Source organism: Notamacropus eugenii, chromosome 2 (genome assembly GCF_028372415.1).
Source record: "Notamacropus eugenii isolate mMacEug1 chromosome 2, mMacEug1.pri_v2, whole genome shotgun sequence".
Taxonomy (NCBI): Eukaryota; Metazoa; Chordata; class Mammalia; order Diprotodontia; family Macropodidae; genus Notamacropus; species Notamacropus eugenii.
In genome coordinates this window covers 207,989,191-208,010,319 of record NC_092873.1, presented here as the reverse complement: position 1 = coordinate 208,010,319, position 21,129 = coordinate 207,989,191, and the positions used below count along the sequence as shown (strand labels likewise).

General features: G+C 37.1%; 1 protein-coding gene and 1 long non-coding RNA gene across 4 annotated transcripts in view; one reads left to right on the top strand and one right to left on the bottom strand.

Moving 5' to 3' along the window:
* NKAIN2 (sodium/potassium transporting ATPase interacting 2) overlaps positions 1-21,129 on the bottom strand; it is a 684,788-nt gene that overhangs the window by 197,058 nt on the left and 466,601 nt on the right. For all 3 annotated transcript variants that reach the window (XM_072643212.1, XM_072643209.1, XM_072643210.1), the window contains one exon: positions 20,326-20,526. In XM_072643212.1, coding sequence (XP_072499313.1) covers positions 20,326-20,493 — 168 coding nt within the window. In that variant the 5' untranslated portion in view covers positions 20,494-20,526. The remainder of the gene's footprint in view (positions 1-20,325; positions 20,527-21,129) is intronic.
* LOC140526747 (uncharacterized) lies at positions 19,384-20,986 on the top strand. The gene is made up of 2 exons (XR_011974513.1): positions 19,384-19,553; positions 20,138-20,986. It is a non-coding gene; the product is annotated as an uncharacterized lncRNA (long non-coding RNA).

Genomic DNA, 21,129 nt, shown 5'->3' with positions numbered 1-21,129 from the left:
AGGCCAAAAGATAACAGTTTACAAAACTCTGGCAAGGTGCAGCTTCTTTGATTGTCAGTCATCTAATCTATACAATTAGAAAAAAGTTCTTATACTTCCCAGATTGCATGGTTTTTGTGAAGAGAGTATTCTGTAAATCTTAAAAGAGTTACATAATTCTGTTGCTATTACATAGAGGAATGATGTCCAAAAAAAGGGAAGTGACAGATCCGTTGCTCTCAGCTTGTCACACCCCACTTTGAGTACCACTGGACATTTTATTTTAAGACAGGAATAGAAAAATTCAGAAACATTCAATGAAGGATAACTAGGACTGGAAGGAGACTCAGAATCATGTCAAATAAGGAAGAAAAGATTGAAGGAGCTACATGATTACTGTTTCCATGTATGTAGAAAGAAAATCAGACATTTTTTTCTGAGCTAGAGAGGGGAAAGCTAGAAAAAATGAGTGGAATCAATAAGTATTTATTAAAACTTTACTATGGGTCAGTCATTTTACTAAGCAGAGGGGAAGAAAGACAAACAAAATCTGTTTCTCAATTCTTACCTTCAAGGAGATTATACCCTAATGGGAGATACAATACATACATGCCTATTACATATGTGCATGCACACATAATACATATACACCTGTATTTCAAGTGCTTACCAACATGATATATGATGTCATATGTGAAATATGTGTATATGCACATATTTATGCCTATGTTACAGAATTTATGAGATAAGTACAGATTATATGCAAACGTTAGAAGGAAGTGTGCTAGTAATATATAATGAAAATTTCCTATTAGCAGCTAGGTGGCACAGTGGAGAGAGAACTGAGATTCGTAGTTAGGAAGACCTGAGTTCAAATATGACCTCACACACTCTCTATGTGACCCTGGGCAAGTCACATAACCCTGTTTGCCTCAGTCTCATCTGTAAAATGAACTGGAGAAGGAAATGGCAAACCATTTTCATATCTTTGCCAAGAAAACACCAAACAGGGTCACAAAGAGTTATAAGTGACTCAAACAACTGAGCAACAATTCCCATTACTTGAAGTGGTTTGAAAATGAGCAGAACTGCCATGTATGGTAGTGAGTTCTCTGTCAGTGAAGGTATTCAAGAAGAGGCCAGATGAACACTAGTCAGAGATGGGGATTAGGAATCTGTATTTCTACTAGTGTTTAAGAATATTGACTTTTAAGATCTCTCCCAAACATAGATTCTATACATCTCTGATCCACACACAAACATACACATATGTGTGTGTGTGCTTATAGTGTCTGTAATGAGTGGAAGTTGTATGCTGTTTCAGGAACCTCTATTTGGACATCACTTTTTGCTATTTTCTCATTGTCTTTTTTCTGTATTTGTTTTGCTTCATGTCTCTGCTCCACTTCTCCAGCCTGTCCAACCATTTCTCCCTCCCTCTGTTCTTTCCTTTCAGTAACTTTTTCTTCCCTGAAGGTTTTGTCTACTTGACTGGTCCTCAAGGTATTAATTCTCTCTTTAAATGATTTCTCAAGCTTTTATTTCTATTTCTGGTTGCCCATCTGTCCAGAGGGCGAGCGCTTAGAGAAGGGCAGAGACACCAGAAAAGTAGGTGAGGTCTCTTTATTATTCTTTATTCTGGCTGGATACAAAAGAATTGTTCTAAGTTATATTCAATTATAGGTTTTTTCTAAGTATTCATTTTGCTTTGTCCTCATATTCCTCCCCTCCCTACTGCTCATTATGCATATGACTTTGGCTATATGCAAATTAATTTGAATAGTTAAGCACCTGAATGATGTGAAAAAGGAGCCCTCTCATAAAGCTATATAAATGTTGAGAAGTCATCTGGCAAACCACATCAAGATGGTCAGTAGAAAATAACAGTGAATCTCTTAGAGTTAACAGCAAAATAAGCTGATCTGTAGAAATCCTTTGTAAGAGAGAAGTTGAAGTGATTATTCAAAAAGTTCTCCATGGGCACCCATGGACATTCTATAAATTTATATGGTTGGATCTAATAATAGGATCGGTGTGTGTGTGTGTGTGTGTGTGTGTGTGTGTGTGTGTATTGGGGGGGGAATTGCCTTGCAAAATGCTGTATTTGGTAAGAATTTAACATGGATGTTTAATTGGGGAAAAAAGATTACAGAGTGGATGGTTGATTCTTCTCTAGGTTGTTCTGAGAATGGTAATAAAATAGAAACCTTTGGAGAGGGAAGTCAAGGGATGGTATAGATCTCAGTAAAGTAGGAATAAGGTTTTCTGCAGTGAGTAAAAGTGTGTATAGAGGAGAGGGAACAGGAGCAGAGAAAGGGTTGCTGAGGCAATGCATGAATGATAAAAACAATTTTGCCTGCTTCACAATGTTTCCTACAAACAGCAGGCAATGTAGGTAAATGAATAGAAAGGACTTGGTCTTTTCTAAAAGACATTTTTTCAATCAAGTGTTATCTTAAAGTTTGGGATATTGAAGTATGAATGTTTAAATGCTGTAGTATAAAGAAAAGAAAAGTAGATTAGGAATTTGAAGTTCTAGTCCTCCCTGCCCAATAAATAGCTTTGTTATAATAACTTTCCCTCCTTTAGACTCAGTTTCCTCATCTGTAAAATGAGGAATTTATACCAAATGATCTCTGATATCCCATATTCCTATAAAATTCTATGAATTCCTAAATAATATTTGAAAATGTGATCAAAAGGAAAGTCACTAACACACTTGAAAATAATTTTCCCATATGAAATAATATATTTCTAAAAATGATTGTGATTTTTATTTTTACTACTTTCCTTGCATCTGATAACATTCTCTACTTTTGTTATTGTTATTGTCATGTTGTTCAGTTGTGTCCAACACTTTATAACATCACGAACCCTACTTTCCTTGGGGTTTTCTTGGCAAAGATGCTGGAGTGATTTGCCATTTCCTTCTCCAGTGGATTAAGGCAAACAGGTTAAGTGACTTATTCAGTCACACAGTGTCTCGGGGGACATTTGAATTCAGGTCTTCCTGACTCCAAATCCAGTGCTTTTATCCACTGAGTTACCCAGCTATCTAACATTTCCCAATTAGAATGAAAGAAAATATTTGCTGTTACATCATTTATGGCAGGAACACAATTATAGTTCTATTTTAACATGAATCTTTCCCACAATAGTCCAAATAGCCACAAAAGGCAAATAGTCCATTAAAACTACTTTAGTTCTGTGTTTGAAAGTGTTAAATTTTAAAAAACGAAGTGAAATAAATATTCCAAATCCTATGCTGGCAAATAGACAGTTACACCTATTTGCATGGATGATTTTTTCTATGCATATTTTGAAAGTTTGAATTTCTAAACAGATTTTAATTTGTTCTTTCTTGCAAGAAGAGTCTTCTGGTAGCCTGAGTACTGTCAAAGAGGAAAATCCAAGAAGTTAATGGCTAATGGGTTTTGGCATTTACATCATTTTTAATGTGAAGAATTTAAAATAATGCTGCCACATCTTTTATTTTAATGCAGTCATCCCACTAAAGGCTTTGGACACAGTTGGTGTTCAAACAGTAATTGCTGAATGAATGAATGAATGCATAGTTGCCTAATGAGATTAAAGGTAGGTGATGTGAAGTTACAGTCTTAGCTGGAAACTACATTTAAGCCTTCTACATTGCAGGGAAATCTGGAAAATTTACATAAAGTCATGTGGTCCTCCCTTTGTACCAGAAAAGGTCTGAATTTTTTCTTTTTCTTTCATGGGGATATTTACAGTATTAAAAGATAAAATAGGTTGATTAAATACTATACATAATTTTTTATGTATTTCTGAATTTATAAACTTCTTCTGTGCTGTCTGCTGACTTTTGCATGTCATCTGTGGCTGCCACAAAACTCCCTCAAGATTCCCATTTAATTTCTTATGCTGATCTGTGATGTATCTAAACCATGATGGGGAAAGTCAGAATATGGAAGGGATAACTGGATAGCCTTCTTTGGCTTCAGCCAAGATCATCTATGTGCTTCTCATCTAATACCTATGTCCCTCCCAACTTATAAAGAAAGGGGAGTAAGAGTTTTAAGGTATTTTTCATAGTCCTTATAAGAAGAGAGTGAAAATAAACAAAGGATATAGTTATTAGCTTGCCCATTGGCAAAAAGCAGAACAAAACAAACCACCTCAAACTTCAGGTTCCTATAGGAAGCATTCTCAAAGTTTTTCATTTAGGTTTTACGTTAGAATATCAGAGTTGAAAGAATCCTATGGCTGAAAGAATATTCAAACATTAGATCCCCAAAGCAAAAGGCAGTGGAGGCAAAACTCGGAGTCCAAAAATACTTTCTAGTTTTCTGGCATTACATATGCATATACATACACACATACATACATATAGACATACATGCACACACATCCCTTAACTCTTCCACGAGGTAGATATACCTCCAATTTAATACAGTTTTAATCTAGCTTTTGACTTGCATAGTTTTAGCTTTGGTTTACATTACCTCACACCTCATACCTCCTTTCTATTTCCAGATCTCCTCAATTGGTTTTAATTGTCTCTACCATATCAGTAGTAACCCTTGTAGCCTAGTATTCATGAATTTTCAACCACTGTAATGGATACCTTTAACATCTTTAACTCCATCTTTCATTGGTCAGTCTCTTCAGTCACCTTGCTTACTTTGTAAAGCAGAGAAATAAATATGGAATAAGAACCCAAGAAGTGAAGGTTTTAGTCAGATCTCCTCTTTCCTAACTTCCTGTAGGTCCTTGTGTTAGTCACTTAATCTCTCTAGGTATCAACTCCTTCTTCAACAAAACAGATGGGAATGAGGAAGAGAAGTATATTAAAGATTACAACAATGGCTGAGGCTCAGTGACGTGTAACTTGCCCATGGTCACAGAATGAAAGTATCAAAGACGGGATTGAATCCAGGTTTCCCTGATACCATCCATCATTCCATACTGCCCCTCAGTTTTCAGGTCGATTATCTGACTAACAGAATTTTTCTTAGCTAGTGCATGGGTGATGATGGACATTTATGTTGCCTCCTACAGGAGGAAATATTTGTCAGCTGTATGGAATTTTATTGTTTAAACGTAAGACTGTTGTTGCCTTCCAATAATAGTGACATGTGAATTTCATTCATGTCTTACTACAGTGAGTCATGAAACATCATAGTCTTCAGAACAAGTCAAGTTAAAGGATATCTATTGGGGAAATGGAGAGGCTCATGGTTGTTGTGAGTAGGGTACAGCATATTACCAAAACAGGAGGTATACAGTAGAAGTGACAACAAGTGTATCATCAAATATATGTGAGCAAAAAGAAACTGCACTGTTTATGTCATGATAGCTAGGGACAGACTATATTCTCTATTGATCTACATCCCATGTCAAGACATCTAAAGTAAGACATCCAACACTCTGGTGGAACCTCTAGTGATGGATTCTCTGGAAGATTTGGATAAGAATTGTATAGGGGTAGGTAGATACCCTGCAAAGGAGATACCATGGAAAATAATGAAGAGTTGAAATGTAACCTATGGATCATCTATGACCCTGATCAGGAACAGCTCAGTGACAGCAAATCTGGAGGGTTTTTGAGCTAGATACTGCAGGTAATATAAATTCCTCACAGCAGGAAAGAAGGAAACAGTTTGTGGCAAAGGTGAAACAGATGGAACCAGTTCCTATTTTAAACACTTTCATCTACAACCATATGAACCATGCCAGATGGTCATATCATTCCTGAAAGCTAGTTGATGACAAAGGTGAAAATGGAAGTTAAAGTTCAACTTCTAAGGTTTCCAGAGGAAATTTCCAACACCAACTGGACTTCTTGGGAATAGCTTTAAAGATTGTTTATACTTCAATGGGCATAAGAGAAACCAATATTAGTTAAAGGCAGGAATGTTGTGAGGTTCAAATAAAATTGTGTATGTCAAGCATTTTGCAAACCTCAAAATACTATATAAATGCCACTTTATTGTTTTTGCTATTATTGTATTTATTATTATCATTATTAGACCACAGTTAAAGCTTCCAGTTTGGGTGATGAATTCATTCCCTGAGCCTTCTACCACACTCACTGCTTCTGAGTTTAACAATATTTTTTTAAGAGAAATATAGAAGTGTGCTGGTAAACATTTAACAACCCAGCTCTGAGGCTGGGGATGTGAAATGAACATGCATGCACTTTTAAGCTTAATCCACATTATTAACACTTTCTTAACTCTGGGTAAAATAAAACAAAAAATCAAATCCTGATTTGTAACTTATTGATATCTGAGGTATAAATGATCAAACTGAAAATTTAATACTTGGTTTTCTAGAGAAGTTAGAAGTTTGCTTCAGTAAGCCCTAGTTAAAGAACTTAACAATTCACCTTACAAGAGGAGATATTTAGATCTCCCTTTTTAACTTATTCAAGTTAAAATAAAAAAGCAAAAAGCCATATTTCATTGTATAATGAATTATAATCTCATCTCAGAGCAAACTTCTCCTTTTACTTAAATTGACCTCAATTCCTACCTTATCTGGATCCTTGCCAGAGTCCAGGTTATAACTTAATTATATTCATCCTTCCTAAACCAGGAGAAGCTAAAATGAAACAGTGACTTTGGTGTGAGAGGCCAAAATCAATAACCATTAAGTGAATGAAGACATTTTTAATCAAATGAGCAGGAGGTTCCAAATGATTCACCACATCACCCCTAAAATTCTAGGTGGAGAAGAGAGGGAAGAGATTTTGGACTGAGGCTCATACAATATTCCATAGTTATTTTTCTTTACTCCACAACCAAGAGAAAATATTTTGATGCACGTGGTTTAAAAGGAACCAGAGTGAGGTTTAAGCAAAAATGTAGCAACAAACTATGCATTCAGAGTCTTCTGGTAGCACATTTTAAATCTCTTGAAGTGGACAGCTAGAAGAGAGGGAGGAAACAGATGAAAGTCACAGATAATGGAAAAAGAATCTTTACCTATTTTAAGTGCTTGACTTCCTCTAATCACGTCCCTGGCACCATGTAAATGCCAAGTACTATTACCCATACAGCTTGGATACAGCACATGTTGATATTAAAGTATATAGGTTACTGTGGAAGGACATTGTTCCAGAATGAAAAAAGAAGGGGCTGATGGGGAAAAAAATGATTTTCCTATTTTGAAGTTATAACTCCAATAATAGGGTTTTTTGTTGTTGTTTTGTTTCTACCATGGGGTAGAAGGATGAAGAGATTAGAGAGGAAAATAACAGTATTTCAATTCTAAGCTTTAAAAAAATCAGCTGCAATATAAATGGAGAATGTGTGGGCTGGTTCTGCAGAAACTTCTCCTCCCTCTCTTCTCAAACCTCAGGGCTTCATATTAAGTGGAACAAATCACATCCTTAATGGTTCTGCTCTGTTTGGTACAGCTGCATGCTGCAGGTGGTGCCCTAAAAATATAGTTTGTTTATTTTGTCATATAGTAGTCTGGAAAGTGGTACCTAGAAATGCAGCCACACCCCTCTTTTCCTTTCCTTTACTCAAGGGATGAAAAGACTAAGATCTCAGTCAGACCTGACATAGAAAGATATGAGGAAGAAGGATGCATAGTGCTTGAGGCTTAGCACTGGATGTGCTCCATTTTCTTTGGAGCCTTGGAGAAATATTGACAAGCTGGCTATCTGTCACTGAGGTCACTGACAATGTTGGTGAAGCAAATACCTAACCTCTGTTGGACAAAAGCCTCATGCTCCCATCAAAATTAACGTCAGCATATGCTGAAGGAAAAGAAAATGAAAGTTTCACTCTATTTAAGGTTAAATATAAAACGTAGGTTCAATATGCTTAAAGGGAATCTGGAAGTGTTTTTAATTATATGAGACTAAAAAAGCTTCCTATTGATTTGTGGGTATTATTCTAAGCCCTTCTATGTTAGACAATCATTTTTTAAGAGATCCTCAAATATTTTGAGTTGATATTCTTCACCTGAAGTTCCCTGATGGCTGCTGAAAATTTTTGGTGGATATTTCTAAATGTATGATATATGTTTGGTACCATACAACTGTAAGAGGGAAGAGGCAGGAAGGGATAGTACAGTGGGAATCAGAAGACCTTGGTTGTATTAGATTTGTCAATGTATCAATAAGTGCATCAATTATATGTTAGGTACTAGCTGTTGGAGATAGAAAGACACAAAATTAAACAGTTCTGCCCACAAAGAGCTTATATTTGATAAGGAGAGGAAGATAATATACACGTAATTATATACAAAATGTGTACAAAATAAATACAGGACAATAATTTGAATGGGCAGCCAGGTGTACAGAGGTTAGAGTGCTGGGCCTGGAATCTGGAAGATCCTTCTGAGTTCAAATTTGCCCTCAGACTAGCTGTGTGACCCTGGGCAAGTCACTTAACCCTGCTTGCCACAGTTTCCTCATCTGTAAAATGAGCTGGAGAGGGAAATATTAAACCATTCCAGTATCTTTGCCAAGAATACCACAAATAGGGGCACGATGAGTTGAACACAGTTGGAACAATTGGATGAATCAAGAAAGGTCTCAACTGGTGGGTCTTGATTGAATTAAGCTCCGAAGAAATGAGGGTCTTTAGATTCCTGCTAGAGCCCAGCTCTGTCTTCTCCTAAACTCATTTAGTCTGTTGTGACCTTAAGCTCCCTCACCTGTAAAGGAGGTGGTGATATTCTAGATTCCTTCTAGCCTTACAAGTTTCAGTGACTTCTCTGGGGGAACAAATGACTGATAATAGTAATTAATAATCGCTGGCATTTATACAGAACTTTAAAGTGCATGAAACAACTCAGCCATAGCACCTCATTTGATCCTCATATCAACCCTTGGAGGAAGATGCCATTATTGACCCCATTTTACAGATGAGGGAACTGAGGCAAAGAGAAGCTAAGTCACTTATCTAGGGTCACATGCTTGTAAATAGAGGAGGCAAAATGTGAACTCAGCTCTTCCTGACTATAAACCCAGAAGACTTTAACCACTTTATTTATTAAATTTATTTAATAATAACTAATATCTAATTGATTAATTAATTTATTAGACCACTGCTTCCCACAGTGATTTCATGTGCATGTTGGGAAATGGGCAAATAAGTGGGAAATGGTGCCCAGAAATGCTAGAGCATAGTGGCTAAGGCACAATTTGAGTTAGAAAAAGAGAATGGAGTTGGGTTTTGGTGTTGGAAGGAACAATAACTTGATGGAAGGGGAAGGGGAAGGAATAAGCATTTATATATTACCTACTATTTGCCAGACGCTATGCTAAGTGCTTTACAAATATAATCTCATTTGATCCTCACAACAACCATGGGAGGTAGGTGCTATTATTATTCTCATTTTACAGTTGAGGAAACTGAGGCAAAATGTTAAATGATTTGCCCAGGGTCACACATCTAACAAGTATCCAAGGATACATTTGAACTCAACTTTTCCTGACTTCATGTTCAGTCTTAGCCACCTAGCTGCTACCTAGAAAATGTCTGGGACTGTGTGTGGCTATAAGTGCCACTTTCCTGATTAGGGACCACTTTTTTACAGTCTCTGCTCATGCTAATGAATAACTGTCTCAGAAAAATATATTTGTGAACTTTTTTTTTAAACTATAAAACATGTGAATGAACACCAATATAATTGAGATTGGCTGCTTTTTCTACAGTGATAAAACAGGAGACATTTTTACTCCTTGGAAAGCTTCCTTTGTCAAGAAATGGGATAACTAACGTTTTCTAGTGGTCTGGCAGGAAAGATAATAAAGAAAATTTGGATTCAAGGAGTCCCATCTGGAAATAGAGAAGGCACCAGAGAAGTCAAGTATGATATCATGATTCTACCCTTCAGAAATGGGAATGATGATGGTATTACTGACAGTGATGGAAAGAATGAGAGGAGAGGTGAAGACCCGGGAGGAAAGCGAACAAGCTTAGCTTCAGACGTGTCAGAGAGACAGGAAGAGATAAATTGATGGAGACTGGGGGAAGAGAAAGAGGTTAAAAAAAGAAACCTCAGGGAAACACAAGTATAGGGAATGGATTAAGAATGAAACGATTGCACCTCTGAACAAATGGAGGGATACTGAGAAAAGAAAGATCAGAGTTTAACCATCATTAAGCTTTGTCTCTGTAATGTCCAATAACCTTGTGAACATGGAAAATAAAAACAAATTTTGTCAACCAGTTTTGTCTAATATCTTGATTTATTTCCACTGAATTGACTAATTATTTTCTTTAAATTTTGACCCAGTTAAATGATTATACAAAGTTCAAGTAAACATATCTCAGACTGTCCCTTGGGTACCCCAGGGTCTGCTGCTTTCCTCCAGGAGACATGCTGGCTCAACAACAGTGAACATTCCCTGAAATATGGAATCTCATAAGAGTGATAGTAGTAACTAGCCTTTCTATAGTGCTTTAACACTTGCACAGCATTTTATATTTGTGATCCTCACAATAAGCCAAGGAGGTGGTTGCTAGTATTATCCTCATTTTACCGATGAGGGAACAGACTAAGACAGGATAAATGATTTGCCAAGGGTTACTTTGCTACCGAGGATCTTAGAAAGGTTTAAAATGCAGGTCTTCTTGACTCCCAAGTTCAGCACTCTTTCTACTGAACTTAACTGTCTAAGACTAAAGCAAAATTCATGTGGCCAAGGGCAGGTTTAACAGGTACTTTATCTGATGAAGGTGAGTCAGGTAGTATCAAGCTCCTACTGGGCCCTCTAATAGGTGCTTACAGAGTTCAGGAATTTTTTTTAAGTAACACCTTTGCCAGTTTTACAGAATAGAATAATGCACCCACAGCTTCTCAAAGGTCTCTAAGCTAGAGTGGTTATATGATAGTATAAAACAAGTCAGCCAGAAGAGTGCATATCGATGTGGATGCAAACAGTGTCCTAAGAGTTAAAAATAATATTAAGGATTGACTTTGAGAAACTCCCAGTATATTTTCTAACCTGAATTTGCACTAAAGTCTCCCCTTACCACAAAACTTCCCCTTATCCTGGACCATAAAATTCCTTGTCCTTCCCCCCCCCCATCCTGGGGAATGGGATTTCTTTGTCTCCCTTATCATGTGTCATTCATCGTTCTCATCCTGTGTCTTTACCGTGCAAGACTTCTTTATCTTGAAAGACTTATCCTAGACCTCCAACCCCTTAAGGAAACCTTAAAATCATGTTATATAAGTTTGATCCTTTTCCTATACTCTTTTATTCAAACCCTTGGTAAATCTCAGGCCTGCTGCTTTTGTGTCAATAAAGCTCCCAGTGGATAAAGAGAATTCTTTCAGACCTGAACCACCTTAAACAATTCTAAACCTCATCAGTATTACTGAATCAGTAATTATTTTATATGCTTTTCAGAGATCTATCTGTAGATATAGAAACTGAGGTCAATTTGCATTAATTACAAAATGATAGGATGCACTTACATAAAAACCAAGAGAGTGCTGCAATAAAAAGAATAGCCAGAAGCTGATGTTACTGTCCATCCTTCAGTCTCCCAAAGGACCAATGATATCATTGGTTGTTATGGCTTGTTCTGCCTTGACTTGCACGTGAATTGGATTTGAGTCAGGCAAACCTGTGTAAAGTCACCAACCTCATTATCTCATCCAGGCATATGAGTCCACTGACAAGACAAAAGTCAAGACAACTGTCCATGCCCCAGGATGCATGCCCCAGGATGCAGTGCGTGACTTTGGTCCTTCTAAATTAGGGTCTTTCCAGGGTCTCAGTTTGTCTAAGGCTAGCTCCATTCAATGACTAAGGTATACGTAAGAATTGAGATGAAGAACGGCCTAACCATCCCAAAGATATCAATGTGGGAGGGAAAACAAAGGTGGGGAACCTGCAGCCTCAAGGCCACATGTGGCTTTCTAGGTCCTTGGGTGTGGCCTTTTGACCGAGTCCAATTTTTATAGAACAAATCCTTTCAGTGAGGGGATTTGTTCTGTGAAGATTGGATTCACTCAAAGTGCCATACTTGAGGACCTAGAGGGCCACAGGTGGCCTCAACGTAGCAAATTGCCCACCCTTGCTAGAGTTTTGTGCAGATCTTTAATAAACTTTGTCTTTCTTTGGCTTTAAGAAGCCAAACAGAAAACAATTGCTATTTACACTCATTCTAAGTCATCAAAATCTAAATAATGAGAGATGAGACTTGGGCTGGGCCTATTATTGACTTTTTTCATGAAAGCCAGAAGGATTTGGGTTTAAAAGCATCAGTCAGGTACCTCTATTTAAAACTCTTAATATGTAATCATTAGCCCAGTGACTACAATATCCAGCTTCTGGATGTGCAGGAACAAGTTCTGACTGAGAGGGCAATCTCAAAACAGAAAAAATAAATAAAATTCTTTTTTTGGTTGATGTGCCCCCACCACAAATTTATTCTCAGAGTCATCTGCAAATAACAAGCTAATGCCATATCTACAGATGTGAGTGTAGCAGCCTCCAGTTCACCCTAATAGTGCATTTAGGTACAAGACAGCCTTTATATCTTTCCACAGAAAATGCAGAAAACACACAAAACACTCAGAGGAGCCCAGAATAAAAAACAAAAACAAAATCTCAATATGATTTTTCTCCCTCTCTGGTTAGTCCTACCATTTCCCTAACTCCTATATAGTCTCAAAGACACTAGATTGCATTAAATTCCCTTTGAAAAGGAAAATAAAACAAAAATTAGACTTTCTAAAAAAAAAAAAGCAATATTCTAACATTCTAGGGAGTCTTGCTTTTGCCACTCTTGCCCCCAAGAGACAATACAAACTCGAGCCCATAGGTTCATGTAATTGACATTGAAACTACTAAAATCATCCACCATGTATCAGCTTATTTAGAAATAATACCAGCACTTTACTCACATATACTGGTGGGGTTCAGACTCTGGGAACCTCCCTGAACTCCCCGTGAATCTTGCCACTTAACTTGGCCTTTCATACTCAAATTTGTAGCCAGGTCCTCCTGAATCTTTCATATTCAAATCTGTTGCCCTTGGCTTAGGCTGGCCTGCCATTGTCTGTTTCCTCTGGATTGCCCCACTTGCTTCCCACCCAAACCCTCCATTGTCTGCCAGTTGTTTCCAACCCTTGACCAATCCCATTGAGGTCCTCCTTGGGCTTCTTCTCAAGACCCTCCCTAAACACCTCCTCCCATCAACCTAGACTACTAGATCACCCCAGATCCCTCCTACAGTCATTTTTGTATTTAAGTTCCATCTCATCTCCATGAAGGCGCTCAAATTCAATCCAGCTCAGACTCTGTCTAGCTGAAATTCTATCTGGTCCACTTGTGAGTACAAGCATTACAAATGCTTAGGCTCCTTAAGAGTCAACCCAATATGGTTGGGTTGGCGAATCTTTAATAAACTTTGTCCTTCTTTGGCTTTAAGAAGGTTTGAGCTGTGTTCATTCGAGCAGGACTCTGCATGTCAGTATTTTGGGGTCGCCAGCACCCTTGAACCTCAACAATACCAGATCTCTGCTACCAAGACCATCTCTTACCTCCATAGCCCTTTATTCTGGCCCAACCAGATGCTTTGGGATGTGACTTTGGAGATCCATTTAAAATTACCATTTGCCAATAGGATCACATTTACTACTACATCCCCTATAGAGTCTAGTATAACATAATATTCTAATATAGAAATTAGAAACACTGAAAGTATATGAATGAGCCACATGCATCTTAAGATCTATCAGTTCCATATGAGACAAAGTGTTAGAACAAAAATCACAGTGTTACGGAGCTGGCCTAAAAAGACAATGGGACCATCATGGCAGAATGAGAAGAAAAGAAAGGAGGAAGATTCATTGTAAGCATATATCACATAACCAGTGGAGGGGAAGAACTGTGTGGGTTGAGGAAAGTAGATAGACTTTAAAATCACATTTATATTGATAGTAAAAAGCAAAGATGCAGAGGGAAAATTACAGCTGAATGTGTTCCATACTGTATAAACACTGTTTAGCTTCAAAGTGTTTGCCCATTTTAGAAAATTCTTTCTTCCTCAAGTCTTACATACTAAACAATAAATTATTCCACCTATTATATCTCTGTCCTTATAAATCTTCTTTACATTTTTCTTTGCAAATGCAACAGTTTTATTGTACAACACCAGAAAAATCTTATTATTCTACAGTCTAACACTGTGTTTGACGTTTCTTGTGAGGAAGAAATCACTATCTAAGTATTTTCCAGGCCAGCTTTGCATCTCAATAATTGCTACTGACCAAAGATTTCTTCAAAGACAAAAATCTCATAAACTGAAATGGAAGTAACTTATTTACAACCAATTAAACCTTTAATTTTATATATGTGTATATATATATATGTATGTACATATATACATACACACATGGTATATATTATATATACCTACATATATACATGTAATTGTAAATATATACTATGAATTAATTGGATTCCTTATTGTCTTTCTGACATTGAGATTATAAAAAGTACATGAAAAGAATAAAATAGCATATTGTTCACTGCATATGAAATAGACAGTTCCCAGTTTAAAATCTCCTATTAGCAAAGGATTCTCTAATTACTCATAATTAGATATGGGCTACTGTTCCAATCCTCACAACCAACTTGAATAAAGTCCTATCTGTCCATGAGTTTCCCATTATTTTATTTATTTTTCCATTTTTATTTTATTTTCCCATAGATTACCTTCTAATGAATTTCCCATTATTTATGTGACTAGGGCCAGATGATGCCTTCTATGAAAGTCATTTTTTGGGACCCCCAAATAAAGTGAAAAATGAATAGTAAGAACGTATATGACTTTACTCCTGTATTTCCCTAGGCACAAGAGAACAGCAATTTAGCAAATGATGTTCCAGTGATCTACAGAAACTAAGAACCTCCATAAGAAGCAGTGGATTTGATTTGGGAGGATTTTGTTTCTTCCCCTCCCATAACTTCCCAGCAAAGAAAAGAAGGAAAACTCTCATCAGCAACAATTGTTGCCATTTAGTATTTTAAGGTTTGCAAAGAACCTTTCATAGATTTTGTCAGCTGAGCCTCCATAAGAACAGTGAAGCTGATGCTAACGATTTTATTATTCTCATTTTGTAGATAAGGAAAGGGACTTAAAGAGCCTAAGGAACTTGCTCAGGGTCATACAGTTAGTAAAAAGATCACCAGCAGGATCTGAATCCAAATCTCTGATGCCAAACCCAGCGCTCTGTGCCACTCTGCTTCTCACAACAGTGCCCTTATTATTTTCATTGGCTTCATATTGTACCCTGACTCAAGTTTAAACTCCTCTGCCTGGCATTCAAAGTCCCCTATAACCTGGCATTAAGTAACTTTACCAACTTAGTTCATACAACTCTGCTCCGTGCATGCCAATCCTCCAGTCAATGCAGGATTTCCCTTAATGAATATTTATTTTATTGTGGTATTATAGTGGACAAATTGAGGAATATGGCAAATAAATAACTTGTCCACTATAATAAATTAGATTAGTGTGGAGCTAAAACTGGAAATCAAGGATTCCTAATACCTAGTTAGTCCACAGCTTTCCCTCCCTTCTACCAACCACACCAACTAGATTTTATTTGATGGAGAAAAGGGAAGCATAAGCTATGTCAATAGCAGTAAATATTAACTCGAATTGAACTTTGCAGAGTTTTACAATCACATGCACATCTGCTTGTGCATGTACTCAGAAAACACAGCCATCAATTTAAAAGGATTCCTTTCAAAGGTAAGCACTCAAACTGAAGGATGTGCTACCCACTTTTTATAGGACTCATTCTTTCCAACAGGCAACTGAATCTGTATAGGTAAAACTGAGTATTCCTTCCATTGGAAGTGATAGTCTAGCTACCTGATATTGGCTGGAGGAATTCAGGAGGGAGGAAAAGATCAAACAGGTGTTCAATAAGAAGGTGACTCTTCTTTAAACAGACTGGAAAGTAATTATTAATGTCTTTTGACTACTGAGGGACAAATCTATACTTGGCCTGTGGATAGCCTGTGAGATATAGCTTACTTTTATGTATTTCCTGATATAAAGTTGCATCAAGTAACTTCTGATCTCCAACCCATTTATTACTATCATGGCTCAGTGGTATTTAGCTGTTCCCTTCAGGAGATCTCCATATTCTGACTCTCTCTCTCTCTCTCTCTCTCTCTCTCTCTTTCTCTCTCCCTCTCCTTTTATCTCTTTCCTCCTCTTTCCTCTCTTTTCTCTCTCTGGCCACAAAAAGAAATAGAACATTGTTATCTGCTGATGTTCTGGAAATGCAAGTCAAAGCTACTCCATTGAATGACTGTTTTTTGCAAACATGTTTGTGTGACTTGTGTGTTAACAATAACACAGACCAGAGTAACATGTGTGGTAAGACCAGAAAATCACAGGCTGCTAAAATATTCAGAATACTCAGGAAAAGATCTGATTGCCTGTCATTCTGTACCTTCTCTGTTACATGTAAACTGAGGTCTTATCTAAGGAAGACAGCTGTTGTTCAGTCATCGACACTACAAACATGTTTACTATGTACTGAACTCACTAGAATGGAAACTAATGTATGGAAGTTCTATTTTTATATTCCTCTAATGAGCTAGTTGAAATTTTAGGTTTGTTAACCTTGATTTATGCAATATTAAGCGATTAGACCTTGAAATTGCACTGACTTTTGAAACACCTTGTGTATTTAGGAATATATTGACATATGTATGTATATATACATACACACACATACATATTTATGTTCCCACTCCAAAATCTGCAGTTGTCAGATTTTGATAAACTGAATAATTTAAAGCAATCCAAGAAGGTTTGCTATTTGGAGGAAGGCTTCTGGGAATATTTTTGTAATGTGAAGAAGAGCCTATTTGCTTTTACCTACCTTTTACTCTATTGTACCTCTACCCTGTTTTGTAAGTTTAGATTTGTGTAGTTCAGATTTTATTCATTGAATAAACATTCATTAAATGCAACCCATTTGCAATTCAAAATGATTTATGTGTCTGTACTTTATCATAACTGGGCTCAATTCAACATACGTTTATTAAGCTACTACTACTACAAGTAGTGAGTACAAACAGAAAAAAAAAAAAAGCCCCCAGCCTGTTGGCAGACTCCATATGGAGAAGTCAAAAGATGACAAGGCCAAGTGTCATAGAGAATGAAGAGTAGATGAGTTGGATTCACACTGTTGGACAGGATACCCACATTGATCAAATCATAGATCAATTGAATTTTCAAAGTAAGACATTGTGCTAGGTACTAGGGCAGGAATGGGAAACTTGTAGCCTCAAGGCCACATATGGCCCTCTAGGTTCTCAAGTGTGGCCCTTTGAATCCAAACTTCACAGAACAAATCCCCTTAATAAAAGGATTTGTTTCATAAAACTTGGAGTCAGTCCAAAGGCTGCACCCGAGGATCTAGAAGGCCACATGACCCTGCACCTGTACCAGGGCATCAGAAGAATTAAACAAATTTGTCCTCCCCTAAATTTGAGGGACTTATGTTCTATTGGATTCCTATAGAATCTGAAAACACTTCTGGATAAGACAGGTAATCTTGGATTTGGGGCATTCCAGTCTAAGATGACAATTGGGATGTCATAACAGAATTTTGGCAGGACTCTCTGCTCTCTTGATAGCTGTATGATTAATAGAATCCCTCCTCAATTATGTGTGTCATGCTGGTATACCTCCTCTTTTCTTTAGAATGTAGACAGAATCTGCCTTGTGTATTATACAAGATGCAAATGCAGATTATGTGAACATAATTTCATAATGAGACAAGAATTGACAGCTGAACAATGGTGTGACAGGCATATTTAAAGGGCAAGAATATGAAAGAGAAAAAGTGAGGGAATAGGATGGTAAAAAAAGAATTAGAGAGAGAGGGAATTAATTCAGGCCAGAAGTAAGAAGACCAATACTCTGTGAACATTGTTGTCAGTTGGATTCACTTGCTCATTTGATATTTAATAAGTGCTTATCTTGTGCATAGTGCTAGGCTAGACTTTATGGGATATGCAAAGTGCCAGGCATTGTGCTAAGCACTTTACTAATATTTCATTTATATCTCACAACAAGCCTAAAAGGTAAGTACAACACAGGACCTATGTTCTCAAGGACTTGTATTTCTGTAGATGCTTAGGGAAAGACACAAAATAGTTCAAAAGAGTCTTAGGGTATGATGAAGGAAGAATAGATAGTCTGGACTCTTAAGGGGGTAGTAGGAGAGTAGTTATGGCAAGAACTCTGAGGTTTTACCTGAAGAAATAGACAGTATAGATTTTGTTTTTCTCAAATATTGAGTACTGGGAGATAAGCCAGGTGTTAAAAGCAAGATGATAAGAGGAGGACCTAAACTAATGTGACAAGATGGACAGAATTATACTCAGTAACTTCTGTGTGCCTGCATCTTGTTTACCTGTTAGAGACGTCACACAGAAGCTACTCACATTATAGCTGTTGCTCTCTCTCTGCAATCTTATTGGGCGAAGATTCATATGACCACAGAATGAAATCAAGAGCTGTTTTTATCTTTCTTTGTATCCTTATAATCAGTATAATGCCTGTCACACCATAAGGGCCTAATAAATGATCAATAATTGACTGAAAGGCTATATTACAGATATGCAGTGGGTCCCTGAAAGGGAATCAGAGGAAAAACATCTTTTCTCTCTCCAGTAGCCAGAGAAAGTTACCATTCGTGAAAAATGGCATCTTTCTATTTGTGGGCCACCACAGGCTAACATACAATGTTCAAGATGCATAGTTTTTCATTAATACTCCATATGTATTTGGATTTTCCTATTCAAGAGAAAAGACTTTACTAGAGCCATTATAGCATTCTGAAATCACAGTTTCCAATCTATTTATTCACACTTAAATGAACTTACTGATTTTACCATTCAGATAGCCAGAGAAGAAAACAGAATGAGACTTACTTAATAAAAGATTACTCAGCGTTTCAATCAAATACACAATCCATTTCCCCCTTGTTCTCTTGGTAATCGATGATGTATTTGCTTGTGGAATGTTCTAGAAAATACTATATGATGTAATACCTCAAGAATATCCCTTGGAGGCACACTAAATGATATTCAAGGAGTTTGAAGGAATTAATTTTTCTTTCTAAATGTTTAAACTGGGCATCAGCATTCAAAAGAGAATTCTGTGTCAATTAATAATAATTTAAAGATTGGATAACATATACCACAACTTCTTCGGCTAGAGAAAGATATGTAAGCTACACACTGTGTGTATACTCCTATTGGGCAAGATTCAAAAGTAATTTTGTGCTATTTAGATGATCGAAACAGTATGACTCATTAGTACGATTTCAACAGCAGGTCAAAATAAAATGATTGGTGGGCCATGAGCTCTGGATTGAAAGCCAGCTTCCAATACTAGCCTTGTGACCATGGGTAGGTCACTTGAGCTCTCAAAGCCTCAGTTTTCCCATCCCTCAAAACCTCACAGCTATTGTGAGGTAACTGTTATGTAAATGTGAACCATTGTTATTAGAATAGCTGAAGTATAATGCTCCTAAAATGGCACTCTAGACTTGCCATAAGTAAGACCGAAGGGGTAAGGTTAATCAAACAGCTGCCTTAGGGAGATAAGTGTGGGATAATGGATAGTGTGCTGAACTTGGAGTCAGGAAAACTGGGTTCAGATTTCCCCTTAAACACTCAATAGTTCTGTGACTCAAGGTACATACTCAATCTACAGGGATTAATAATCTACTTCAGAGCAGTTGTGAGGACGAAAGAGATGACGTATATGTAAAATGCTTTGCAACCATAGAGTGTTATATGATGATGTTTAGACATTTTTAATCATGTCTGACTCTTTATTCACCCCATTTGAGGTTTTCTTGGCAAAGATACTGGATGGGTTTGCCATTTAATTCTCCTGTTCATTTTATACATGAGGAAACTGAGGCAAACAGGGTTATGTGACCCAGTTAGTCACATACAGAATGATACAACAGAATCACACAACTAGTAAATGTCTGAAGTCAGATTTGAACTCAAGAAAATGAGTCTGCTTGACTCTAGATTGTTATATAAATGTTAGCTATGATTCCAATCCATGAATAGAGATGTTGGCATTAAATTGGTTTTATTTCTTCCATTTCTTTATATCTTTACTATGTTTTTCCTTTTCAGATGATGTGACCTGCATCCTTTTGTGCCATAGGGACGTATGCAAAATATTTTTCTTCTACTTTATATCAACTGGAATCACTTCTAAAAGCATCAGTGATGGCTGCATCAGAGCATATATAGCATCCACTTCATACAATGAATAAGTAAGGCAAAAAGAAAATTCCAGCAGTACTATTATTAGCACTTACTGCAAGGATGATCTGGAGAGAACTGTGTGCCACTTCTATGTACTGGTACTCGAGCAAACACCCTGAGACCGTGATATAGCGATGGTCCTCTGGAGCCCAGTCAGGGGCTGGTGTCACAGATGTCACAGTACATCCTGGGCCATTCTCCATCCACCAAGAACGGTGCATTGAAATATTAAAAGTCAGAATCAGATCTGTTTCCTGTAAGAAGACAATTTACAGGGAAGAGAATTACTCCTTGAGCATTAGTCTGCATACTCTGGGTTGAAAACTGTTTTGTGTTTCCAATCCACCATGAGAAGTGATCTCAGCCATCATATGGAAAAGCAAAGCATCAAAAGTAAAAGGCGATCAGCTCCACTTAAAGATTATGTGTCTATGGACTCCACTTCTGAAGATTTGTCTGACAGATACGGTGCAATGAAAAATATCTTATTAGAAGTGGCTCAGCAGGAAAAAAATTCCCCATAGCTCACATTACTTTCAGCAGTAGAGAGCATTAGTACTTAGGGACTCCTAAAGATTTTAAAGTGTGACCATTGAACCAGTTTTGCCACTTTGGATTTGGCATAATTCCATTTTGTTATGGAGCTGCTGTTCATTTGCTCTCTCTCAGACACACTTTGGGGAAAAAATAAGAAAGATACTGATTTGAAATTAATACCTCTTGGAAATTCAGGGTCATTTTGTATTCGGTCATGACTAATGGTACAACTGATAATAGCTTTCCCAAATGAATTCACAAATAATGTGACTCAGACATATCCTTGCAGCCTCTTTAATATCTTACACAATTACTGACCA